The sequence below is a fragment of the Phocoena sinus genome, chromosome 1 (genome assembly GCF_008692025.1).
Source record: "Phocoena sinus isolate mPhoSin1 chromosome 1, mPhoSin1.pri, whole genome shotgun sequence".
NCBI classification, from domain to species: Eukaryota; Metazoa; Chordata; class Mammalia; order Artiodactyla; family Phocoenidae; genus Phocoena; species Phocoena sinus.
In genome coordinates, this window is record NC_045763.1 from 142,141,052 (window position 1) to 142,164,775 (window position 23,724).

Below are 23,724 nucleotides of genomic sequence, written 5' to 3' on the forward strand. Positions count from 1 at the left end.
CAGGCTTCCTTGCAGTGAGCGGGGGCTACTCTTTGTTGCGGTGCGCGGGCCTCTCATCGCGGTGGCCTCTCTTGTTGCAGAGCACGGGTCCTTGAGCACAGGCTCAGTAGTTGCGGCGCACGGGCCCAGCTGCTCTGCAGCATGTGGGATCTTCCCGGACCAGGGCTCGAACCCGTGTCCCCTGCATTGGCAGGCGGACTCCCAACCACTACGCCACCAGGGAAGCCCCAAGAGCAAATCTTAAACCAAATAAAGATATCACATATAAGCTTACCCTTGCTTAGAATCTAAAAACCAATAATTAAAAATTGTGAATAAGGTGTTTTAAGTTATCCAAATATTTATATATGTATCCAAATATATATCCACCCATATATCCAAATATATACATAAAACTGTGTAAACTGTGTATATCAAAACTGTGTATATCAAATAATGATGATATATATATGAAGAATATATTATTAAAAAAACCAGTTCAAAATACCTTATCTTGTTGTGCTTTAAGTTCTTCATATTGAGTCTTGTACCTACGCCCAATTTTCTTGACTTGAGTAATAGTTTTAACTTTTTCTTGAATATCAATTATTTTGGCATCTAAGTCCTTCTGGATGCTTTCCTTTTCAGTTCTTACTTTATTTAAATCTTCCTTTAGACTCTGGATTAAGTTCTGGTTGTTAGTCAAAGATGCATTTGATCTAAGCAAAAAAAATGGGGTAAAGGAGAAAGACTAAATATTTGGAACTTCCCAAATTTTAAAATCCTTTAAGTTACATTTTTATTGTGTTGCTTTAGTCTGTTTTTTATTTAGAAAATTCTAAGAAAACCATACACACTTCAAAAGATAATTCCTTAACTTATGAACCTGTGGTCCTTTAGAAAGATCTGATTTACTTATGTCATACATGCCCATTTTAGGGATGAGAAAAACTGAGCTACAAATGGTCAAGTAACATGCACACTTTTACTCTGTGTTGGTATACAGAGTTTAATCCACATCTGTCTGATAGCAAAATCTATACTCTTTCCACTCTACTGTGTGCTGAGTAAGTATATTAGGCTTTATAGGCCACATACAATGTTTGTTACATGTTCCTCTTCCTCCTTTTTTACAACACTTAAAAAATGTAAAAATCATTCTTAGCTTCCAGCTGTACAAAAAAAGACCTGTGGATTATAGTCTGCCAACCCCTGTACTGTTATCATGAAAAGAACTTGAAATCAGATGACCTGAATTAAGAACATGGGTTTAACTGCTACTAACCTTATGAGCTTGGGTACCTTTCTGAATCTTAGCTTCCTCAACTTTAAAATTAAGTAATATCTCTCCTATTTAAAATGCCAGACTACTGTTATGAAAAAAATAAGAGAATAAATATGACAAAAATTTGTAAGCTTATCAAGTCTCACATAAATAGGGGCTATGACAGGGACAAAGGACATTGAAGCTTAAAAGAGGTAAACCAGAAACATTAATTTTAATATTACATTTATCTTTAAAAGGCAATATTTCACTATAAGTTCATTTAAAAACTTTATTAAAAACTTTCAAAATAGATTCATGAATATATGTTAACCCAAAAAATAAAAGATAAATCTACTTGCAAAAGTCATTTTGACTATTTTAAAAAGTTTGGTTTAGATTCATACCAACTATGTAGTTTTTTAAAAAGTAATAAAATATTGAGAAATAATGCATATATGAAGGCATAAAACTAAATTACTGCTTGCTTTGCTCTATAAAGTAATAAAGGGAAAGCCACATGTAAGGGCTCCAGCACTTTCCATTCTTTATAAAATCAGGAAGCACTTAGGGGGTCACATAAAGAATAGAAACAAACTTCTTTAAGATTTCAAGAATTGTATACAACTTAAGGTTTCTTCCATATACCTTGCAATTTCAGCTTTAAGTCTTCCAGTTTCTTCAGTCAATTGTTGAATACGCTTAGCATGAACTTCCTTTTCAGAAAGGAGCTTCCGATATTCTTCTGTATCTGGATCTTTCTGTTGACTCACTAGATGCTACAACAGCAAAAATGCATAATATGGTTTTATAGGTTTTATGAAACTAATGTGCTATAACAAAATATCAGAGTATTTGTGTTTACAAATTTGCTACTTGCATACATAGTGATCAAGCACCAAACTACAAGAAAATAAGATTTAGTTCCTTTGTTTAGCTAAGATGTTTAGCCAAAATGGAAGGGGAAAATAAAATAAATGTCATTCACTATTATTTTTCATAGCTGCAAAGGAACATTTCAGAATCGTTACAATGGAGCCAAAAAAGGGATCCAAAGAATCTACAAGCTTTTAATATTAATATTAAATACCTAATTTCATTAAAGTGACATATACAAGGGAAAAAATGTCATAATGTATTACAATCCAAACAAAAATATGAAGATAATCCTAAATAATTGATTCCATTAACTAGGAAAGAAGGCATAATTTAACAGGAATGTATCTAGATTTGGGCAGATTATCCTCCTTTCTTGATTTTTCAGATTGCTTGTTTGATTAAAAAAAAAGAATAAATGCACTCTAAAATTCTATAGTCCTCTTCAGATATGAGTGGTTCTCTAGAGCATTTTCCAGGTGCTAGGTGCTGTGTGAACTGCTTCATTTATTGTTTAATTTTTGTAACATGAAGAGGGGTATTATGTCCTCATTTTCACAAATAAGGAAAATTGGCTCAGAAAGATTAATGTCCTCATTTTCACAAATCACGTAACTAGTATGTGGTAAGGCCAATTCCCAACCTTTTGTTTGAATATAGAGCTAGCATTTCTTTTTAACATCTTTATTGAAGTATAATTGCTTTACAATGGTGTGCTAGTTTCTGCTTTAAAACAAAGTGAATCAGCTATACATACACATACATCCCCATATCTCCTCCCTCTTGCGTCTCCCACCTTCCCTATCCCACCCCTCTAGGTGATCACAAAGCACCAAGCTGATCTCCCTGTGCTATGCAGCTGCTTCCCACTAGCTATTGATTTTGCATTTAGTAGTGTATATATGTCAAAGCCACTCTCTCACTTCGTCCCAGCTTACCCTTCCCCCTTCTTGTTTCCTCAAGTCCATTCTCTATGTCTGCGTCTTTATTTCTGTCCTGCCCTTAGGTTCTTCAGAACCATTTATATGTGTTAGCATACGGCATTTGTTTTTCTCTTTCCGACTTACTTCACTCTGTGTGACAGACTCTAGGTCCATCTGCCTCACTACAAATACCCCAATTTCGTGTCTTTATATGGCTGAGTAATATTCTATTGTATATATGTGCCACATCTTTATCCATTCATCTGTCGATGGACACTTAGGTTGCTTCCATGTCCTGGCTATTGTAAACAGAGCTGCAATGAACATTGTGGTACATGACTTTTTGAATTATGGTTTTCTCAGCGTATATGCCCAGTAGTGGGATTGCTGGGTCGTATGGTAGTTCTATTTTTAGTTTTTTAAGGAATCTCCATGCTGTTTTCCATAGTGGCTGTATCAATTTACATTCCCACCAACAGTGCAAGAGGGTTCCCTTTTCTCCACACCCTCTCCAGCACTTATTGTTTGTAGGTTTTTTGATGATGGCCATTCTGACTGGTGTGAGGTGATACCTCACTGTAGTTTTGATTTGCATTTCTCTAATGATTAGAGATGTTGAGCATCCTTTCATGTGTTTGTTGGCAATCAGTATATCTTCTTTGGAGAAATGTCTATTTAGGTCTTCTGCCCATTTTTGGATTAGGTTGTTATTTTTTGATAATTGAGCTGCTTGTATATTTTGGAGATTAATCCTTTGTCAGTTGCTTCATTTACAAATATTTTTTTCCATTCTGAGGGTTGTCTTTTTGTCTTGTTTATGGTTTCCTTTGCTGTGCAAAAGCTTTGAAGTTTCATTAGGTCCCATTTGTTTATTTTTGTTTTTATTTCCATTTCTCTAGGAGGTGGGTCAAAAAGGATCTTGCTGTGATTTATGTCATAGAGTGTTCTTCCTATATTTTTCTCTAAGAGTTTCATAGTGTCTGGCCTTATATTTAGGTCTTTAATCCATTTTGAGTTTATTTTTGTGTATGGTGTTAGGCAGTGTTCTAATTTCATTCTTTTACATGTAGCTGTCCAGTTTTCCCAGCACTACTTATTAAAGAGGCTGTCTTTTCTCCATTGTATATTCTTGCCTCCTTTATCAAAAATAAGGTGACCATATGTGCATGGTTTTATCTCTGGGCTTTCTATCCTGTTCCATTGATCTATACTTCTGTTTTTGTGCCAGTACTACACTGTCTTGATTACTGTAGTTTTGTAGTATAGTCTGAAGTCACAGAGCCTGATTGCTCCAGCTCCGTTTTTCTTTCTCAAGATTTCTTTGGCTATTCGGGGTCTTTTGTGTCTCCAAACAAATTGTGAAATTTTTTGTTCTAGTTCTGTGAAAAATGCCATTGGTAGTTTGATAGGGATTGCATTGAATCTGTAGATTGCTTTGGGTAGTACTGTCATTTTCACAATGTTGATTCTTCCTGTCTAAGAACATGGTATATCTCTCCATATGCATCATCTTTAATTTTGTTCATCGGTGTCTTATAGTTTTCTGCATACAGATCTTTTGTCTCCTTAGGTAGGTTTATTCCTAGGTATTTTAGTCTTTTTGTTGCAGTGTTATATAGGAGTGTTTCCTTAATTTCTGTTTCAGAGTTTTCATCATTAGTGTATAGGAATGCAAGATATTTCTGTGCATTAATTTTGTATCCTGCTACTTTACTAAATTCATTTATTAGAGCTGGCGTTTCTAACCATACTATGCTATATGGTTTTGTCCCTCCTAAAAAGGTAGCAGTCAGTGAACAAGTCTTCTTAAAGTGATTCAGGAAACTACATAAATCCATTTATCACATAACAAAGCATTTTAAAGATAAAGCAAAAGGCTAAATTTGGAATCCAAGTAAATAAATTAGCTGTTTTTAAAAAAATTCAAAACATAACCAAAACTTTAAGAACTGAGTTATAAGTTTAATGCCTGTCACGTATGTAGAGGTTACACGTTAGACTTTTACTGATAAATGCATAATACTTTCCACTAGCTCATCAAACATTTTTATCCCCTTAAGTTTTACCCTATTATTTTAAATCAACGTTTCCATATTTTGGAATGGGTTTAACTGCACTTACCTGGTTACGTGCTTTCCAACGTTTGACATCCTCTTCTAATAACTTCTTCTCTGCTTGCAACATACCGCTTTTCTCACTCAGCTCAGCATTTGCTTCTTGTAAGGGTAAAATATCTAACTCCAGTTTCCTCACCTGAAAATAGTTCCAGTATTTTTTTAATACCTGATGTGAGAGTTTATTTAAAATACTATTAAAAATAACGTGCCTCTTCTCTTCATTAGTAAGTTACAAACCTTGGCTTGCATCTGTTGTAGATCCTGTTCTAGCCTTTCCTTTTCTTCCCTCAGCATCTTATTGGTCTCCATAACTACATTCATTGTTTCGGTTTTCTTCATCAGTTCCTCATGCTGGGCCATTGTTTTTGCAGTTACCTAAAGATTTCAAACATGTATATAGCAACATATAATAGATTAAGACCTACCTTTTCCTACCAGTTCTAGTCTTTCCTACAAAAGTAAAAAGGTTTTAAATGTCAACTTTTAAAACAAATTCTTAGAAGTCTTACATGTTTTTCTGTAATTCATGCTAATTACAGAGTTTAAACAAATACTAGAAATTAAAAGATGAAAGTAAAAAGATACTACAAATCCTGCTGACAAATAGTTTTTACATTAGGTAAGAACATCAATCCAGATCTTTCTGTATCTATTCTTTTTCTTGCTACACTGAATTAAAATAGTTCTAAAACAATGTTATTTTGATCCTCAGTTTTTTCCCCCTTTTTCAGAAACTCTTTTTTATTTCACTCAGTTATTTCATCACTTTGGTTCTGAGAAATTTTACTGAATATTTGTTCATTTGTGAAGACCTTTTCTTCTGTTCTCATTGAGTATAATTATCCATCTTTTGCACATGTTACTTTATTCCTTCACCATTTTAAAATCTATGGTTCATGACTGCCATGCTACACTGTTCATCTCTGGTAGACATTCTATTAGTTTTGATATAATGTATGTTACTTCTTGACTCTCCTCTGACTATATGTAAGAGTTTGTTGAGCTGGGCATTTTCTACTAGTATTATTTGCCTTTCTGCAGCCCAAAGGAACAGCAAAGAAAGCAGAAGAGACTGAGAGAATATACAGTCTTTGTTAGAAACCCCGATTCTGGTCTTTTCCTCCAAGTGTTAACTCCACTGAATTACAGGGTCTGTTTATTATTTCCGTAATGAGAAATGTTTGAATTTGGGTTGTTTTCTCAATAGGATATAACTCTGGAATTTTAAATTTCTGTCTGAAAATGTAAATCCCATAAATCTAATTGTTCTTATTCACTTTCCCCTGTTTCAACGGTTTATCTCTAGCAGGCATTCCAACTATCAGTTAAAAGAAGATAAATGATTCAAGGTCTTAATTTCCTTCCTTCCAGATGTAGAGCTGTTATGCAATAGTAAGCCTTTGGGTGGTAGTGTGGACTAGGAGTTAATAAGCTTATGTTGTGATCACATATTCACTAAGCATCTTTTTTTCTCCTTTGGTCAATTGTTTTGACTACATTTTGCACCTCTGATGAGAAAGGAATATTCTGTAGCAGTTTCAACCTACCTTTTTTTCTAAAATGACTATCAATCTATAATGAAAACTACAGTAATAAATTAAGATAATTGAAATTTATTAAGCACTCACTGTGTACCAGACATGATTCTAAACGCTTCATGTGCACTAACTCAATCCTCACTATTATTATCACCCCAATATTACAGACAAGGAAGTTTAAGAGCAAGGAAGTGAAACAATGTATCCAAGGCACACATCTCATGGTGTGAAGCTAGAATTTGAAACCAGTCAGTCTGGTTACCATTAGTCTCTCACCACTGTATTGTGCCAGTGTTTACTAATGTTTAATGAATTTACACGTTTAAAGAGTGCTTATTTCAAACTAAATTTTATGTTATTAGAAACTGAAATGAGCTCATCTCTTGATTTAACAAGTGCTTTCTTAAAGCTTAGGATACATACCTGAACTTTCTCCCTTTCAGCATTTAGACTATCCTGCAGTTCCTGCAGCTCTCTTTCTAAAAGTTCAACCCTTTGTCGATAGCGCAGACCCTCAACCTGAGCCACTTCAAACCTAGTTTCAGCAATTTCTTTTTCTCGTCGTATAAATCTACAAGAATATGTATTTTATTTGAATAGAAAAATACCAACAACATAACATTTCAAAACTTGGATAATTTTTAAGATGACAAAAATCATTCACTTTAAAAACTATTTTTACACAATGCTTTCATTAAAAAATAATGGGGGATATATTTTATTACAGACAGTGGCTTCTATCTTTAAAATAATCCAAAAGGCAATTAATTTTCTGAAGAACCCACTCAAGTTCTTACTATTAGATTCAACTTGAACTAATTTATTTAAATTGGCATATGTCTAAATGTCAAAAGTGATCACTAATTGGGTGATAGTGGGTTTGTTGACTAATAAGAGACAAAATGAGCTTTATTCCTAAATATCGTGTAACTCCCACTTGTCTAATTTATACATTTATAGTGTCACTTCATAATTGTTGTTAACCACAGAAGTAAAAAGCATTAAGAATATATTGGATTTACCTGAGAATTTCTAAAATTTGTTCTTGAGATTTTCCTTCTTCACTGAGAGATACATTCAATGGACCTTGTACACCTTCCTTCATAGAGGCGACGACTTTGTCACTTAATTTTTCAATCTGATCATGAAGTAATCTGTTTTGTTTTTCTAGATCTTCACAGCGAGACACACTCTTGGAAACTTCATCCTATAATCCAAGAGTCTATCATAATAGCAGATTTTCCAATGTACATTAAAAAAAACTTTCAATTCTCTAAACATTCTGATGTACAATATGATTATGATGTACAATAATACCTTTAACATTCTCTCTCTTTCCTCCCAAGATGCTTTACACTCCAACAACTGTGATTCTGCTTTCTGGGTTGTTTCTTCCAAGTGCTGACGCACTGACACCATTTTGGAAACCTGTTCTTTGGCAGCTTGTAGAGCTTCAACATCAGCAGCATGTAGCATCAATTCTCTCTCATACTTATTCTGAGCTTCCACAGCTATTTTAGCCTGAAAGGAATTATTTCCCCATCGACACAGATGATTAAAAACCCATAAAGCTAGTCTTTGAAAAGATGCACATTGTATTATTTAAAATAATAAAAGTGAAGACAATCTCTAAATGTACCAAAATAGGAGAATAATTAAAAATCACACTGTAGTGGGAAGCAGCCGCACAGCACAGGGAGATCAGCTCGGTGCTTTGTGACCACCTAGAGGGGTGGGATAGGGAGGGTGGGAGGGAGGGAGACGCAAGAGGGAAGAGATATGGGGACATAGGTATATGTATAACTGATTCACTTTGTTATAAAGTAGAAACTAACACACCATTGTAAAGCAATTATATTCTAATAAAGATGTTAAAAAATTGAAAATAATCACACTATCTATTTAATGAAATATTAAACATCTGCTCAAAATGAAACTTAAGAAGATGATATAGTAACTCGGACCAGCCTTTATGAAAAAAAGACTAAATATAACTGAGTTACATAAAATACATATATATACACAAAGTGAATGAAGGTAAATGAAAATAATCTATTTGAGTACTGAAAAATGGATACATTCTTTGATTCTAATTTCCAATATTATGCTGTTTGGCAATAAGCCAAAGACAATTCATTTTTGTCTAATTTACCTTCAATTTGAAGCACTTTCCCCTGTATTCCATTTTTAAAGTAATCCTGATACATATACATGTTATGTATATAAGCAATATGTAAGCAATAAAGAATAGAAACCCAACGAATGGCTATTAATATACCACCAAACATAAAAATGAGAATGTTTCCAATATCCTTACATGTCTTTCCTTCCCATTCTACCATTTCAATAATCCCCATTTTCCTGAATTGTTTTACCATTTCTTGTTCGTAAAAAATCATAAAAAGCAGTATCACATATATGTGTGTGTGCATGCTGTATGTATACTTAAATAATGTGGTTTTGTACTTTTAAAGCTTATAAACAGTGGTGTATAGAAATCTGTGTAAGCTCAGTAATGCATTAAAAAGGTATTAAAATTGTTTTGTTGAGAAAAGTATCTCTATCGTGTCTGTAGTACAGCTTTACAACCAGAATTAGTGAAGGACTACAATAGTGAAAGAATGTTTGCAAGTGAAAGCAAGTACACATGTAATCTACTACTCCTATTTTTCCCATTTATCAACTTTGTTTTGTTAATGGATATTGCTCTACAGGTATCTCCTACTTTTTGAAAGTTTGCTTTATGCCACTTTGCTTTTATGAAAAACCTACATTAGCGTCTGTTTTTGCTAACCAAAAGAAATCTAAAGAGCATTTTTGCTTTTACAAAAAAAGGAGAAAAGTGTTCAGCGTTTGTTTTGCAGGAGCCATTATAGAGGCTGTGCGCACCCCAAGTAGCAAGAGAGGCACCGCCAAGCTCCCTCCCTGAGAACTACACTGAGAATCTCAATATCAAGCTGTCAGAGCTTTGAACTGTGTCTGTGAGCATCTATGCTTTATCTCAATTTATTTTGTGCTTCCATTAGCAAGATGTGTCCTAAGATAATTGTTTCTTCACTTCATGACACTGCAGTTTACACACGGCTTCAAAGGAACTTTCTACTTTTGGACAGCAGGGGAAACCTGTGTTTACTTTTAGCCTTCATCTATACTTTTCAACTGATGTTATTCCAAGTTCCACAAGAGTGGAAATAAACCTGTATTTCTGTAAGATTCACCAATCCCCAAAATGCATTAATATACTCCAAGAACTGTTCCCTAAGATCAAAGCTCACTTCTCAATAACTGGCTCTAAGAGTGACACTTACTTGTTCCTGACAGTCCCGTCTGGCTTGCTGCTCATTACTCAAAGCTGTGCCAGCTCTCTGAAGAGCTTCTTGTACTTCATTCTGAACACTATTGAGTGTTTTCTTTAACTCAGATAACTAAATCAGAAGAACAAGATTAAAACCAGAGTTAATTGCAAACTTACTTTAAAAATACTGAAGATAGATTTTTCAAAATACAAGTAGCCTAAAGACTTCTTACTAAATTTAAAATAGTCATAACCTGATATAATCTACTGGACAAATTTTGCAGGTCTATGTTGACCCCATATTACTATCTGCAAAAGTCAATTTTTAGGCAGAGGCTTCTAAAAAGCAGCACTGATACCTAGTACCATAAAGTAGTCTTAAATATCCAAAAGGAAACATGTACAGAGTAAAACTTAAAACTAAAATTGTTGGGTATGTGTTCATTCAATATCTGTTGAGATGAACTGAATAGTAGCTGATGAGCTAGTTAAAAGAATTTAAATTCTTACCACAGAAAAAGTGATTGATATGGTAATAACTTAATTTACCTGTTGTTCCATGCTCTCTATGGCTCTTCTCTTGTCATCCTGAAGTTCCTGTTTTTCCTTCTCTACTTCCATTAACTTCTTTTCCAGCTGTGTCTGAAACTCAGCTGACTCTTTTAAGCGAACTTCAATATTCTTATGTACTTCTTCTGTCACCTTCGCCATCAACCAAACAATAAGATACAAAGAATATACATATTTAAAATTATACAGCTACTTTCCCTAAATCTAAACTAAATTTAAAAAATACTTAAATTAATGTTTGCCTCGTATTTTTTTTTTAAAAATCCATCAAATGCGGATTCAAGAGTTCAAAAACATCACTTAAAACTATGCATAATTTACCTCTCTACCTGTTTACTGGTCATTTTTCTCTTTTGAAGTGAAATTTCCAATTTTCATTTTCCCCTCATTCTTCATATCCACTTGCCAAATCTGTCCATTCTACCACTGAAAGGGGTTTTTCTCCCCACATATTTTGATTTCCATGATGCCAGCCACGAAAGGATCTTTTAAAACTGTGGCCCTAGTCTATTGCTATAGCCTCCAAAACAAACTTCGTACCCTCCAATCTATTACGTTAATCTTTCTAGTTAAAGCAAATTCTGGTTATGACATGTTGGAAAAAAATCAATGCCTCAATAATCTTACAACGTATAATTTAGTGACTTGAAAAGCTTTCACATTTGGCTCCTAACTACATTTATAATTATATTCCTCACTATTTCACTTCATAAATGCAACACACTAACTAGCCTTTTTATCTTGGCTGATGGTGCCTTCTACGTGGAATAACTTCCTACCTTTAACTATCCAAATGATGCTTTCTTTCAAGGCTGGACACAAATGCCTTCTCTCCTGTGAAGTTATGCATACTCAAAAGACAAATAATCTCACCTACCTCCCACTCACATCAACATTTCATCTATACCTTTTCTACAGCAATACACTTTTCATGTTTCACAAATTTTGTGTGATCTTTTTGTTTGTTTTATTTGGCTTATTAGACTCAAGCACTCTTAAGAGGTAAGTGCAATGATGTCAGTCAAATCCATACTTTTACACAGTGCCTTACACATAGCAACAACCTAACTTAAAAAAAAAAGTTAATAAGTGCACGCAAACCGATTTCAAAATTGTATATACCTGTTTTTCCTTGTTGAGGGACTCTTCCAAACTAGTAACCATTGCACGATACTGTTCCACATTACTAGTGCTTGTTTTGAGTCTTTCCTTCAAGTCATTCACCTGCTCTTCTGCCTGCCTTAGCTGACTCAGAAGGTCATCCATATCTTCTTTGATGTTAGGCTGACCTAAAAGGTTTAACAGCTTTCTTAAAATGAACATTTTAAAAGATATTAGAGATGACTGTTATCAATCCTGACTGTGAAGTTAGGATTAAGGCTGAAATAAGTAGTTAACTACCTAAAAAGTATATTTCAACCCATACTGAATACCAAAATAAAAACAGGTTACTGTCAGTATGTTATTTCTTCAAAAGAACTTTGCTGTTACAAATATTTTTTTTAAAAAAAGATACTTAAAAAGAGAATACAAAATATTTCCACTAAACTGAGACAGTTACTTGCAGAAATTACCATTCTTAATTTATTTAAACGTTGTTTATTCCAAAACACTACACCTTAATCATTTAGTGCAATTTTCATTCTAAAATTCATGGAAAAGGAAGAAATTGCAGATTAGAAAGAATGTTTTCATACCATATGATAACAAGAAAGAAGTATTGGATAATTATATATATATATATACTATATATATCACATATACACATATATACTTATGTTTTAAATTTCTCTTCTATTAAGAAATAAAACCATGTAGAAAATCTGGACACAATGGCTTTGCATTTGAAATAATGTATTGACAAAGAGAAGCAAAACCTAATGAGACAAATCTTTTAACTGCGGCTATCAATGAGCAAAGATTAGAAATGTTGCTCTAAAAGAGACCAAGCTAATCAATTATTTCTGTAAGTGAGCCATATCATTACAAATTCAACAAATAACCTCATCTCGAAAGGGAGAGTTAAAAATTCAAATATTAACCCTCCACAAGAGAAACATTCTTAAAGTATCAGTAAAATGGTTTCAATAATTGGAAAACTAAGAGCATATCTTGGTCAGCTGCCATATGTACAACTATTCTGAGTCTTCCAAGTCTGCAAATTTATTAATTTAAGTGGAAAACTGAGCTTTACTATAGGAACAATAAAGGTTTTTTGTTTTTTAAATCTTTTGCTAGTATCCACAAAGAATAGGCTATTTATCTACAGGATATGTTATAAACCTAAAGAGGTACTTTTTATCAGCCTACTTAATTATTTACCTTTACCAGTTCTCTGTGAGGACTGAGAAGCAAGCTGGACTTCCACATTACTGAGGTGCTGTTTCAATGTAGCAATTTCCTTTTGAGCATTTTTTAACAGTTCTTTTGTGTTAAGATGAAGATTAGTCTCAGTATCCAGCTGTCTCTTTGTATCTAAAAGTTGAACCTGTAAGAAAAAATACATTAACCCTACAAACACTTACCTTTAAGTTCTTAAGTAACTAGAGGTTCAAGTTATCTTTTTACAGAACTTTAACACTCTGGCTAAAACAGGGTAACAGAGATGAGATTTACCTCCCCATCTGAAACAACCAAAATCAAAAAAACAAACACCAAACAAAAAACCCCAGACAAAACACATTAGAACAACTGTGATACCTGAGTCAGGAAACAAAAGAGGTGAACCCTACAATTTCCCAGCTTATTGATTTAAGAGTGTGCAGGCTAAGGCATAGGGAAAGGGAAATGAGGCCCACAGGATTCCTGAATTGAGAACATAGAACTGAGAGTAGAAGAAGGCTAGTTTGAATTCATAAGACAGACTATCAGAGAGAAGAGAGCTGCACAGAGTACTGTGATTTGCACAGGATCCCTCTTGAATATTCAGCAAAATTGTGATCAGTGCATGCCTATGAAATTACCCTAGACAGGGTAAAGAATCTCCCAAAGAGACTGAATGAAGACTCTCTGGTGCTCAGAGAGAGTTATTAGGAATAAATAATGCCTGTTTCCAGCAGCCTGACTGCAAAAGCTCTTAATTCACTGGGCACTGGGACTAGTAGTCAGGAAGATACTGGCTTGGTAGCAGTGAATAATTAGTTCTAAACTGAGCACTGCTTTGGGCCTGCCTAATAAATCGTACAAAATATATTCAATAGAATCAAACTATTTTCAATGAACTTTACGGCATTCCAGAACAAAGCTCAAGATTTATAGAAATACAGAAATATCCAGCACCCAATAGGATAAAACCCAATCAAAAATTACTAAGCATACAAAAAGGCAAGAAAAACTTAAGAGTCTGTAAGAGATCTCTTCAAAACTATGCTTCAACATGAGATGACAGTTTACCTACACACCAGCTTAATTTTTAAACATAAACATTCTATAGAAATTCAGAACACAGACTCACATCTAGATTTCTAGTAAGTGTATGCCTTTGTTCCACCTCATTTTCCAACTTCTTCTTTAGATGGGATATCTCATGTTCCAGTTTTTCTATCTGGCTACTAAGCCTTTGTTTGGTTTCTGTTTCAGATCGTTCCAATATTCCCTAAGGTAAAAAAAGATTTTTGTTATACTTAAGAAAAAAGTAAACCCCCCCACCAAAAAGAAAACCCAAAGGCAATAGAAAATTATGGGAATACAACTCATTTCTACATGAAGAGGTTAATATCTAAAACATTTACCAAGAAGGTATTTTGACATTTTCCATACTAAAACATCTATTTAATAGGGAAAATAAAAACCATATTACCAATGGACATTCAGATTTCTTGAAGTTTTAAAGACTATAAACCAAAGATTTAATCCTGTACACAATTAAACTGTACAGGACTCTAAATATAGACCTGAAGATTAAAACTGCCAATTGCATGGCTTCAGTCAGTTTTCTTTAAATGTTTTATTTAGAATATTGACGTCTTAATAAACTTCAAATTCAGTGATCATAATGCATGACGAAAATGACATGAATTTTCTCATTAAGAAACCTGAGACAATACAATGTCAAAATTGTTCAAATATAACTTAATTTTTCTACATGTCCTTTTTCATTTGGTTACCTGAATTGTTTGCAGATTAGTTAGCAGCAAGTTTTGCCCTCTTTGTTCAGCCAACAAAGATTCTCTTTGCTGAGAAAGACGAACTTCTGACAATTTAAGCATTTCCTTTTCCTTTTTCAAATTTTCTGCTCTTACCTTGAGGCAAATACAAGTTAAAGAAAAAATATTGAAAAGCAATGTGTCAAATGTAATAACAGTTATAAAATTAAAATGATTCTTCATTACTACATATTTCTTAATGTTAGAAACTAACAGTAGAGACTATATCTCTTCACTATATAAGGAAATACAACTCTTAGTTTCATGTATTGAAATATGAAGCAAATATTGGAAATACTAATAGATCAAAGGAAAAAATCTTGCAATTACCACAAATACTTACACTATCTTTGCTCTAACAAATCAGACTTTAAAACAAATAAAAAAATCTAAAATGCCAGAGTGTAAGAGGCAAAACTGAAAAATTGTGCTATAGTCATACTGCATACTATTAAATTACGCAAGTTTAGAATCTAAGCTTGGTTTCTAAGTATCTGTTTGAAAGTGCTGACTGATCTATTTAAACTTTTTTTCCCCATAAAGACTCTGAGTTTCATGGGATATAGGAGGGTTCACTGAAAATCAATATCCTCAAATATTCATATTTTCAGGATGAGTCAAAAACTATCAATCATAAAACTTACTCCACCAGTTTGAAAAAGCGCTGCTGTCTAGTCTCCACAAAGGAGTGGGTACAAGACAAAAATGAAAGAATATAGCCAACAGAATTAGAAAAGCTAGGTTTTAAGTCCCCACCAACCCATCTCTCATCATGGCCCCAAAACAGGCAAATTACTTAGCTTCTGCGTCTGTTTCTCGATAGGCCAAATGGGGGACAACTGTACCTAGTTCATAAGTAATGATTAAAAAGCTGTGAGAGACAATTTTATAAAAAGTAAAGCATTGTATGAAAATTTACCTTCAAAGAATTTAGAAGTTAGTTGAAAGTACTGTCAATTTCTGATTGACATTTATGTTCATCATTCATTTCATCAATTATATTTTATTCATTGAAATTCAGAAATATAATTCAATGCTAATGAAATTTTTTTTTTTTTTTTTTTTTTTTTTTTTTATGCGTTACGCGGGCCTCTCACTGCTGCGGCCTCTCCCGTTGCGGAGGACAGGCTCCGGACGCGCAGGCTCAGCGGCCATGGCTCACGGGCCCAGCCGCTCCGCGGCACGTGGGATCCTCCCAGACCGGGGCACGAACCCGTGTCCCCTGCATCGGCAGGCGGACTCTCAACCACTGCGCCACCAGGGAAGCCCCTAATGAAATTTTTATACTGTCCTTTATCAGAAATAAGAATGGATAAAATATTCACCCACTGCCTTTGTTGCAACTAGAGCAACAGTGACTTACAAATTTATTTTGAAATGGAAAATCTGTAAGACAATCTTAGTCTAGACAAACAAACTTCTTTCCCTCTCTAGTTTTATTAGAAACAATCACCCAACTAATCTGATGCACAAGTGGATGCCTGGAAACTATTTGATAAGGACATGTAATTCACAAACCTCAAATACCTACATTACACCAACCAGTAAAAGCAAAGTAATAATTAAAAAACAAGCGTCAAATGCAACTTATAACGCAAGTGAGATGCCGGAAATTGGTCTCACTTCTGCAACAGCTAGCTTTTCATTAGCTCCTCTCAAATCTTGTGTCATTGTGTTGATGATCTGTTCCTGCTTTTGAGTTGCTGCAGTGAGTTTCTGATTTCTCTCGTGTAGGGATGTTATTTCTCGACGATATCCTTCAACATTATCTTGTAGCATTTCATAACTTATATGAAAAAAAAAATTCCATAAGCAACTGAAGTACTATATCCCAGCTTAGTTCCTTGATTTTCACAAGAACTTAATTTTACATGATTAATAATATGAAAACAGTGGCTTGTGTAATAATGTAAAAATCTCCATTCTTTTTTCTAAATTCCACATTTAGCAGTCAAATTCAAATTCTAATTAAGCACAGTATTTCATGCTGAATTAACTTTTTAATCTTACTCATTTACAAGTATTCTAATCATATTCAAAATAATGCCATATAATGTTGATACACGAGACACCCATCACAATACAGTATGCAATTTAAGATATTCACTCATGGTTAGTGATGGATTTTTGCCAGTCCTTTTTTTCTCTCAAATTTTTCATGTTATTCTCTTATGTGCTTGAAAGCTTAGAAAATGGCTGGCTAGAGCTATCAACATAGGAAAAAAAAAGGTGCTTTTATTGGGATATCAAACTGTTGGAATGTACAGAAACAACTGCTTGTTATATACTTACAAAAACAGTTTGACCATGTAGTAAACAAAGAAATAAGTTTTTTCCTAACTTAATAAACTAACAAGTATTCAATGGCTCTGGTAATAACTATGGAATGAAATTTACCATTATTCCTTTGTTAAGTGACCAAAAGTGAATTTTCCCAAAATTAACTCGCTAGAGCCTGCTTCTCTTCTACCTAGACTAGAAAAGGCTGAATTTGCTCATAGTTCTCTTATCTCCTTACTTAAAATAATTAACTCCTATGGAAACAGTATCTTCTTTAATCTCAGGAAGGAAAAATAGCAACATTCCTTACATGAACTACTTCAACTTAACTAAATAACTACCTGGACTCCTTAGCAATATCCAGGATAATCATTAACCAAAAGTAAAAAATGAACCCCTGTACATCTCATCCTGGATCAGAATCCACCAAAAAAAAGTAACACTATTGCAAATTAACACTTGAATTTGATTCAACTGAAAACTAAGTATACCATTTAGACTTAATTTTTGAAAAGAAAATTTACCGTTTAGAAGCAAAATCTAGCTGGGTAGAAATTTTGGTATTTTGTGATCGCAAATCTGTGACTTGCTCCTGAAGTTTCTCAAGCTGCTCATTCTGCATTTTTTCATTATCTGCCTTTTCTTTTTTGTAGTTCTCAAAAATTTCCTGCAACTAAATATTGGAGAAATTATTAGAAGATGATAGTCCATGTTCTCAAAAAACCTGACCCAAGATAAAGCTGTAAAGGTGGGGTCTTTACCTGTTTAAGGGCAGCCTTGGCTTCTATAGCCTCTGCTGACTCAATTACAGGTACTGGAGTAGGAGTGGCAACAGTCTGTGATGTACTTGAACGTTTTTGAGTTGACACAAGAGAACTATCATCTAAGCTTGAAGCTTCAGAAACGTAAAAAGAATGATGTAACATTTCTTCACAAAATACGTCATTACCAAAAAACAAGCTGACTCATTTAAATGAAATCATAAGATTATAGAAATTATGAGATAAAGAACCTACTAAACAACTTATTAAAGTTATTTATGACTTCTAGTTAAAAAAGGTAATTTTTGCAGATTAAATGTCAAAACATAACCAGAATAAACACTGTAATTCATTGCCTCTCAGATGCATATTTTTCAACAATGATCAGCATTTTTCTTACCTAATATATTTTAGAATTGATGACGTGCTATGATCACTCATATATGGTAGTCAAATTTGAAGTTAGCACTGTTAAAGTAGATACTAGTTATATTGCAAAATCCATTCTCTAATATACATTTCAGAAATATTTCCCCAAAATACTTGGAAACTTTTAAGATACGTATAAAAACCTACCTTGTAAAGGAATGGTAACTCCTGTTGTCTGTGACAACAAAATACGGTACATATCACGCTGACGAACTATGGAATCAACAAGCTGCATTTGATGTCGCCGCGATTCACGGAGTTGTTCCAGTTCAGCGAGGGCGCTCTCAAGTTTGAGCTGAAGCTCAGTTATTCTGCAGGAAAAGAAATCAGTCTATTTCACAGGACTGAGATTGAGAGGCAGTCATAATTTCTATTGCAAATTGACTAAGCATTTTATCACCTATCATTAAGCACAGTATTTTCATCTCTCTTATCCTTTCTTTTTTCTGCTGCTATTTTAAGAATCACTTTTAAAACCCCCACCATATAGGACACAGACACTCACCAACGTCATCTGAAAAATTTGTTTGCAAAAATTAAACCAATTCCACTGAGTCCAAACTCCAGTCTTCTTACCTTCATAGCCATTCTTCCTCCTCTAGTACCAAAACCATTTTTTCCCCAAAAATTCTTTACTGTAATTCCTTAAATATCTTCTCCATGAAGCCTGGCCTGTTCCCTAAAATCTAGGCTGGGTCTCATACCCTACGCTCCCATGGATAGGCTCATCTATTACAGCACTAATCACACTGAACTAAAATTATCTATTTATTGATTTTATTATCTATTTTATCTATTATCAGTCTCATCCACAAACTGAGGTCCCTGAGAGTAGAATTTTTGTTTTTTTGGGTATTGTTGCTCAGCTGTTTTTTTTTCTCCTAAATCACTATATTCCCAATATCCAGCACTGCTAGGGGCACACAAAAGGTTTCAATAAATGTTTGCTGAATAAACCAAAGTAGTCTATTGCTTACTTGGATGAAGTTGTTTCTTGTTCTTCTCTTTCTCTGGTTTCCCCAAGTTCCCGAAGGGCCACCAGGAGACGTTGATTTTGCTGTTGAAGCTCTTCAATGTTTCTGTAAGATACTAGGTGCTGTGATATTACTTCAGATGAACTACTTATATCAGCAGAGCTTACTTCCTCATCACGGATTACATGGTTACCCCTCGCTTCTTCAAGTTCCATTAGAAGCACTCTAATCTAAAAAAGGGTTTTAATATGTTATCAAATAGTATTAGCTTTGATTCTGGAAATGTTTAGAAGAAAAGTAAAAATTTTCAAATGACAATGTTACTTTATGAACACTGTCAACTTAGTATTAAATTATCTTGAAAAACAAAACATCAAGCTTAACATTTTAGATATTAAGGCCTAAATAAAGAAAATCTTCATGAAAAAATTTATTTTTCATTTCTATGGACGTACATAATGAAAACTACTATTTTTTTAAAAAACAGATTCCAGAAGCATGGTTCCATTTTTCTAAAACAAAGACCAAATAAAACACACAGAAATATATACTCATTTTGTGTGTGTGTGTGTGTGTGTGTGTGTGTGTATACTTGCACTCGCATGCTTTTATATGTGTTATGTGGTGGGGCAGAAGGGGAGCATGGAAAATAGATGTTAATTTCATTCATGTGAAATTTTTATCTATGTTTGTGTGTACGTGTATATACCCACACACAAAAATTAGGGTAAAATATATGAACAAAACAGACCTACATTTCCAAACCTGTTCAGTTAAAAAAAAAAGTGGTAAGGTAATGCATTTATAGATGCATATACAAAATGCATGATTTTATTTTAGTAAAAACAAAGAATGTTTACATATGTTTACATATGCTCTTGTGTATCTGTACGTATAAGAAGACGTGAAAGAATACACCATTGGTGAAAGAATAACACCATTCTGTTAACTCTGGGACTTGGGGAAGAAAACTTTTATTTACCTTTGAATTACTTCATTTACTACAACCAGTACCTTCAATTTGAAAATTTATCAAACACGTAAGGAAAAGAAAAGGGGGAGCAGCTACGGGAAAACAATGACTAGGCTGCAATTCTGCTAGAGTGGTTTCTTAGTTGATGAGAATTTCATATGTGCTAGTTCTACCTTACATACCTGCAAACAGATTCAAACACTACTAGGCAGTCAGTTCAGGGAAAAAATACAGGAAAAGAAACAAAAAATTCTAACCTGTTGTGAAAGATCTTTTATTTGTACTTCCATTCTTTGATTGTCTCTTTCAAGCACAGATGAATGTTTATTGGCTTTATCTGTGTCCTCCTGCAATCGCTGAATCTCCTTTAAAATGAAAAGTCAAATGAAAATTGTTTTTCTTTCTAAGATCTATATAAATATTAGTTACACAAACAACAAAAATATACAGTGCTCAAATACCACAGTAATCAACTTATAAATAAAAAATATTCTACATAATATACTAGCCTCTAAAGAGAAATTTCTTAAAAATAGGAATACATGTATTTCTTAATCTCAAATATTGCTCATAATGTTCATCACTGTACGATAACGATGAGGAATTCCCAAGTTAACTGTGAACTACAATGTTACAGCCACACCAAATTCATAGTGTATTATCAAATGATATCAGAGAAATACTCTCAAAAGCTTCGTTACTAAGACAAAAACAAAGGACTGCATTACAATGATGATCATTATTATACTATCTGGAAATAAATGTTAAAAGTAAAAAATGTTGGGTAAGATGCATAAAAAACTTGGTTTTATTAAAAATGCATCAGGAATTAATTCTAAAGAAGCAGCAGCCAATGTAACAAGGCTGTTAAAAAAAGGAAAGAAATTACAGCATATTGCAGTGCTCTGTAAAGTTGAGCATCACAATATCATTAGGGATTTAGGGGCACAGTTTTGAGGAGCTTGATGTAAGCAAAAAATATCTTTGAAATCTTATGTTTTATCTCAAATTCATATAAAATTTGCTTCTTAATGTACTGTTTTCACATAATAATGTTTTACACACTATTCGAGTGAAAGATGGCTCATATTTTTCCTGGTGTTTAAAGTACCTCTGAGCACAGCGCCCTCAGGGAATATGGATAAACCAATTTCAGCTGACAAAATGAAGCAGGCAAATATTCATGAAAGATGGTAACGACACAAATCTACTGAGTTCAAACTGGGATAAATTAAGATGCCAAGGAAGGAAGTAATTTGGTTATAAAACTCTAAGAATCTAACAAATAAGCACCACAGAATCTAGACTGGACATGATGTATGTTATGGACAGAAGATTCAGCGATGAAAAACATACAGAAATTATCTTTAAAGTCTTCGGCAGTTATGAAAAAAGTCTGTATTTATTACTGTACCTGTATGTTAGTGATGAATTAACAAATCGGTTTTCCCCACAATGAACAGCTGCTATTATCTGATTTTTAAGCCCCTCTACTTTACTACCTCCTTCAGACAATAAGCTCCAAGCAAAATGCTCACTCTCAACAGTGAGAAAGTCAAGTAGATCCAAAGGACCTCGTTTTAAACCACATCAAAGGGGCAGAGGTGTGTCTAAAACCTAATATTCTGTCAAGGCAAGACTGCTAGACATCATCTGATTTAGGAGAAAGAGACCATTAGACACAATACACCCTGATTTAAACTGACATCTAAATTGTAATAACAACAGCAACAAAAGTTTAAGTTGAATTAAGGATACAATTTATTTATACAATATATTTATACTCTCAAAAAAATTTATCAGCTTAGATACAAGTTGATTTAACTGATTTTCCCCAATAAAACTTGCTTAACAAATCTTGAAGATTTCTCAGTAATAACAGTTGTATCCTAAAAACAACATTATCAGCATATAAATACTCTTTTTAAACCATTACCTATAAAAAGGAATCTTAAGAGGTAAAGAATATTTACAAGCTTCTTTAGTACTTCTAATATGCAAAGGAACAGTAACAAAATAATGTATATAAAGATTTGCCAAATTGTGAAACGATATTTAAAAAAAGGAATTCTTTTCAATAAGTCAAACAATATTATCATTTCTAGACAGAATATCAGAATTGCCTGACAAAAAATGCCTATTGCTAAATTTAGAAAGGTTCTATTAACAGAGATTGTTATTTTAATCTGAAGCCCAGGGAGATCTGGCTATTTATCATCCACTAGAGAACCCTACAGAAATCATCCCAAATGTCTTAAAAAATGCTAAAGGTTTTCAATGTTAGCTGAATAAAGATAAAACATTTTGCAATTACAGATGTTTAATAATGTAATGACAAGTTTTAAAATATATAATTACCCTATCACTGAAAAAGTGGTTAGCCTTTTAACTTAAATTCTTTAATTCTAAGAAAGAACTACCCTATCTAGTAAATGGTTTCTCATATGTATTTTTTCTACAGTTAAAATTTAGGAATGGAACCAACCTTCATAGCTTGTTCAAGCTTAACAGATAAACTTGCCACAGCTTTCTGGGCACGTTCATACTCCTCACGTTGGCGTTTCAAAATTGGTGCTTTGGCTTCAACTTCTTTCACTATTTCATCTAGATACTTATTAATTCTTTTGTTCTCTAGTTTCTCCAAAAGCAGCTGATCCTGAGTTTCCACATAAGCATTATACAGCTGAAAGAAGAAGAGGGGTCATTTCAAACCTAAGCATAACAGATATATACAGTTTGTCTAGCTTCTTCATAAACATTCATTAGCAATTACACAAGATGGAAATGTTTACTGTATGTTACACAGAACCAGGAACCAAGAAAGCCTTTCCTGGGGACTTCCCTGGTGGCACACTGGTTAAGACTCCACACTCCCAAAACAGGGGGCCCAGATTCGATCCCTGGTCCGGGGACCAAGAGTTTGCATGCCACAACTAAGGAGCCCATGAGGCACAACTAAAAACAAACAAACAAACAAAACAAAGTAAGAAAGCTTTCCCTAAAATGATCTGTTAATCACTAGGCAACTTTAAGAATAATTTTTCTGGGGCATAAGTGTCAGAGAGATGTGAACACTTTTGCTGAAGGCAAATAACAAGATTTAATACCATTTTTACCTCAGTTAGCTTCATGCCAGGTTTCACTATCTTAGCTACGGCTGCTGCAGTAGGAGACATGGCTGCAAGCTCTTCTTCAGACAAGATGGCCCCTGTGCCAACACACAGAAATCGAGTATATTTTTGTAAAATTTCAAAGTAAAGCCACTAATATTTCTTACAAGTAAAAGTGATACCTACTGTACATTACATATAAATTCCTATGAAGACTATATAAAATATGACAAGTAACACAATTCTAAAAACCATGCAGTAATTATAGTTAAAGCTATTCTGGAAATTGACACACAATTATGTGTGATCAAATGGTACTTATACCTAACAATACAATAAAGATACAGATAAAGTAATGCTGAACTAAAAATAAATAAATCGTAATGCTATAACTTAATGAGTTTCCTACATCACAATAGGACAAACACTATTAGTGAAGTTAAGTGAGGACTATGTAGGGAAGTTCTAGTATTTCAAACCTTTAATAAGC

General features: G+C 33.7%; 1 protein-coding gene across 3 annotated transcripts in view; it reads right to left on the reverse strand.

The window, feature by feature from the left end:
* The window catches only part of TPR (translocated promoter region, nuclear basket protein), a 65,094-nt gene that overhangs the window by 24,460 nt on the left and 16,910 nt on the right, over nucleotides 1-23,724 (reverse strand). For all 3 annotated transcript variants that reach the window (XM_032633115.1, XM_032633097.1, XM_032633106.1), the window contains 21 exons: nucleotides 23,241-23,332; nucleotides 22,610-22,807; nucleotides 20,382-20,489; nucleotides 19,155-19,381; nucleotides 18,325-18,488; nucleotides 17,749-17,882; nucleotides 17,512-17,660; nucleotides 16,331-16,493; nucleotides 14,669-14,803; nucleotides 14,017-14,157; nucleotides 12,885-13,050; nucleotides 11,685-11,851; nucleotides 10,542-10,694; nucleotides 10,006-10,122; nucleotides 8,015-8,218; nucleotides 7,720-7,904; nucleotides 7,121-7,268; nucleotides 5,397-5,534; nucleotides 5,164-5,295; nucleotides 1,892-2,022; nucleotides 488-698 (listed from right to left, as the gene is read on the reverse strand). In XM_032633115.1, the coding sequence (XP_032489006.1) occupies nucleotides 488-698; nucleotides 1,892-2,022; nucleotides 5,164-5,295; nucleotides 5,397-5,534; nucleotides 7,121-7,268; nucleotides 7,720-7,904; nucleotides 8,015-8,218; nucleotides 10,006-10,122; nucleotides 10,542-10,694; nucleotides 11,685-11,851; nucleotides 12,885-13,050; nucleotides 14,017-14,157; nucleotides 14,669-14,803; nucleotides 16,331-16,493; nucleotides 17,512-17,660; nucleotides 17,749-17,882; nucleotides 18,325-18,488; nucleotides 19,155-19,381; nucleotides 20,382-20,489; nucleotides 22,610-22,807; nucleotides 23,241-23,332 (3,263 nt within the window). The remainder of the gene's footprint in view (nucleotides 1-487; nucleotides 699-1,891; nucleotides 2,023-5,163; nucleotides 5,296-5,396; nucleotides 5,535-7,120; nucleotides 7,269-7,719; nucleotides 7,905-8,014; nucleotides 8,219-10,005; nucleotides 10,123-10,541; nucleotides 10,695-11,684; nucleotides 11,852-12,884; nucleotides 13,051-14,016; nucleotides 14,158-14,668; nucleotides 14,804-16,330; nucleotides 16,494-17,511; nucleotides 17,661-17,748; nucleotides 17,883-18,324; nucleotides 18,489-19,154; nucleotides 19,382-20,381; nucleotides 20,490-22,609; nucleotides 22,808-23,240; nucleotides 23,333-23,724) is intronic.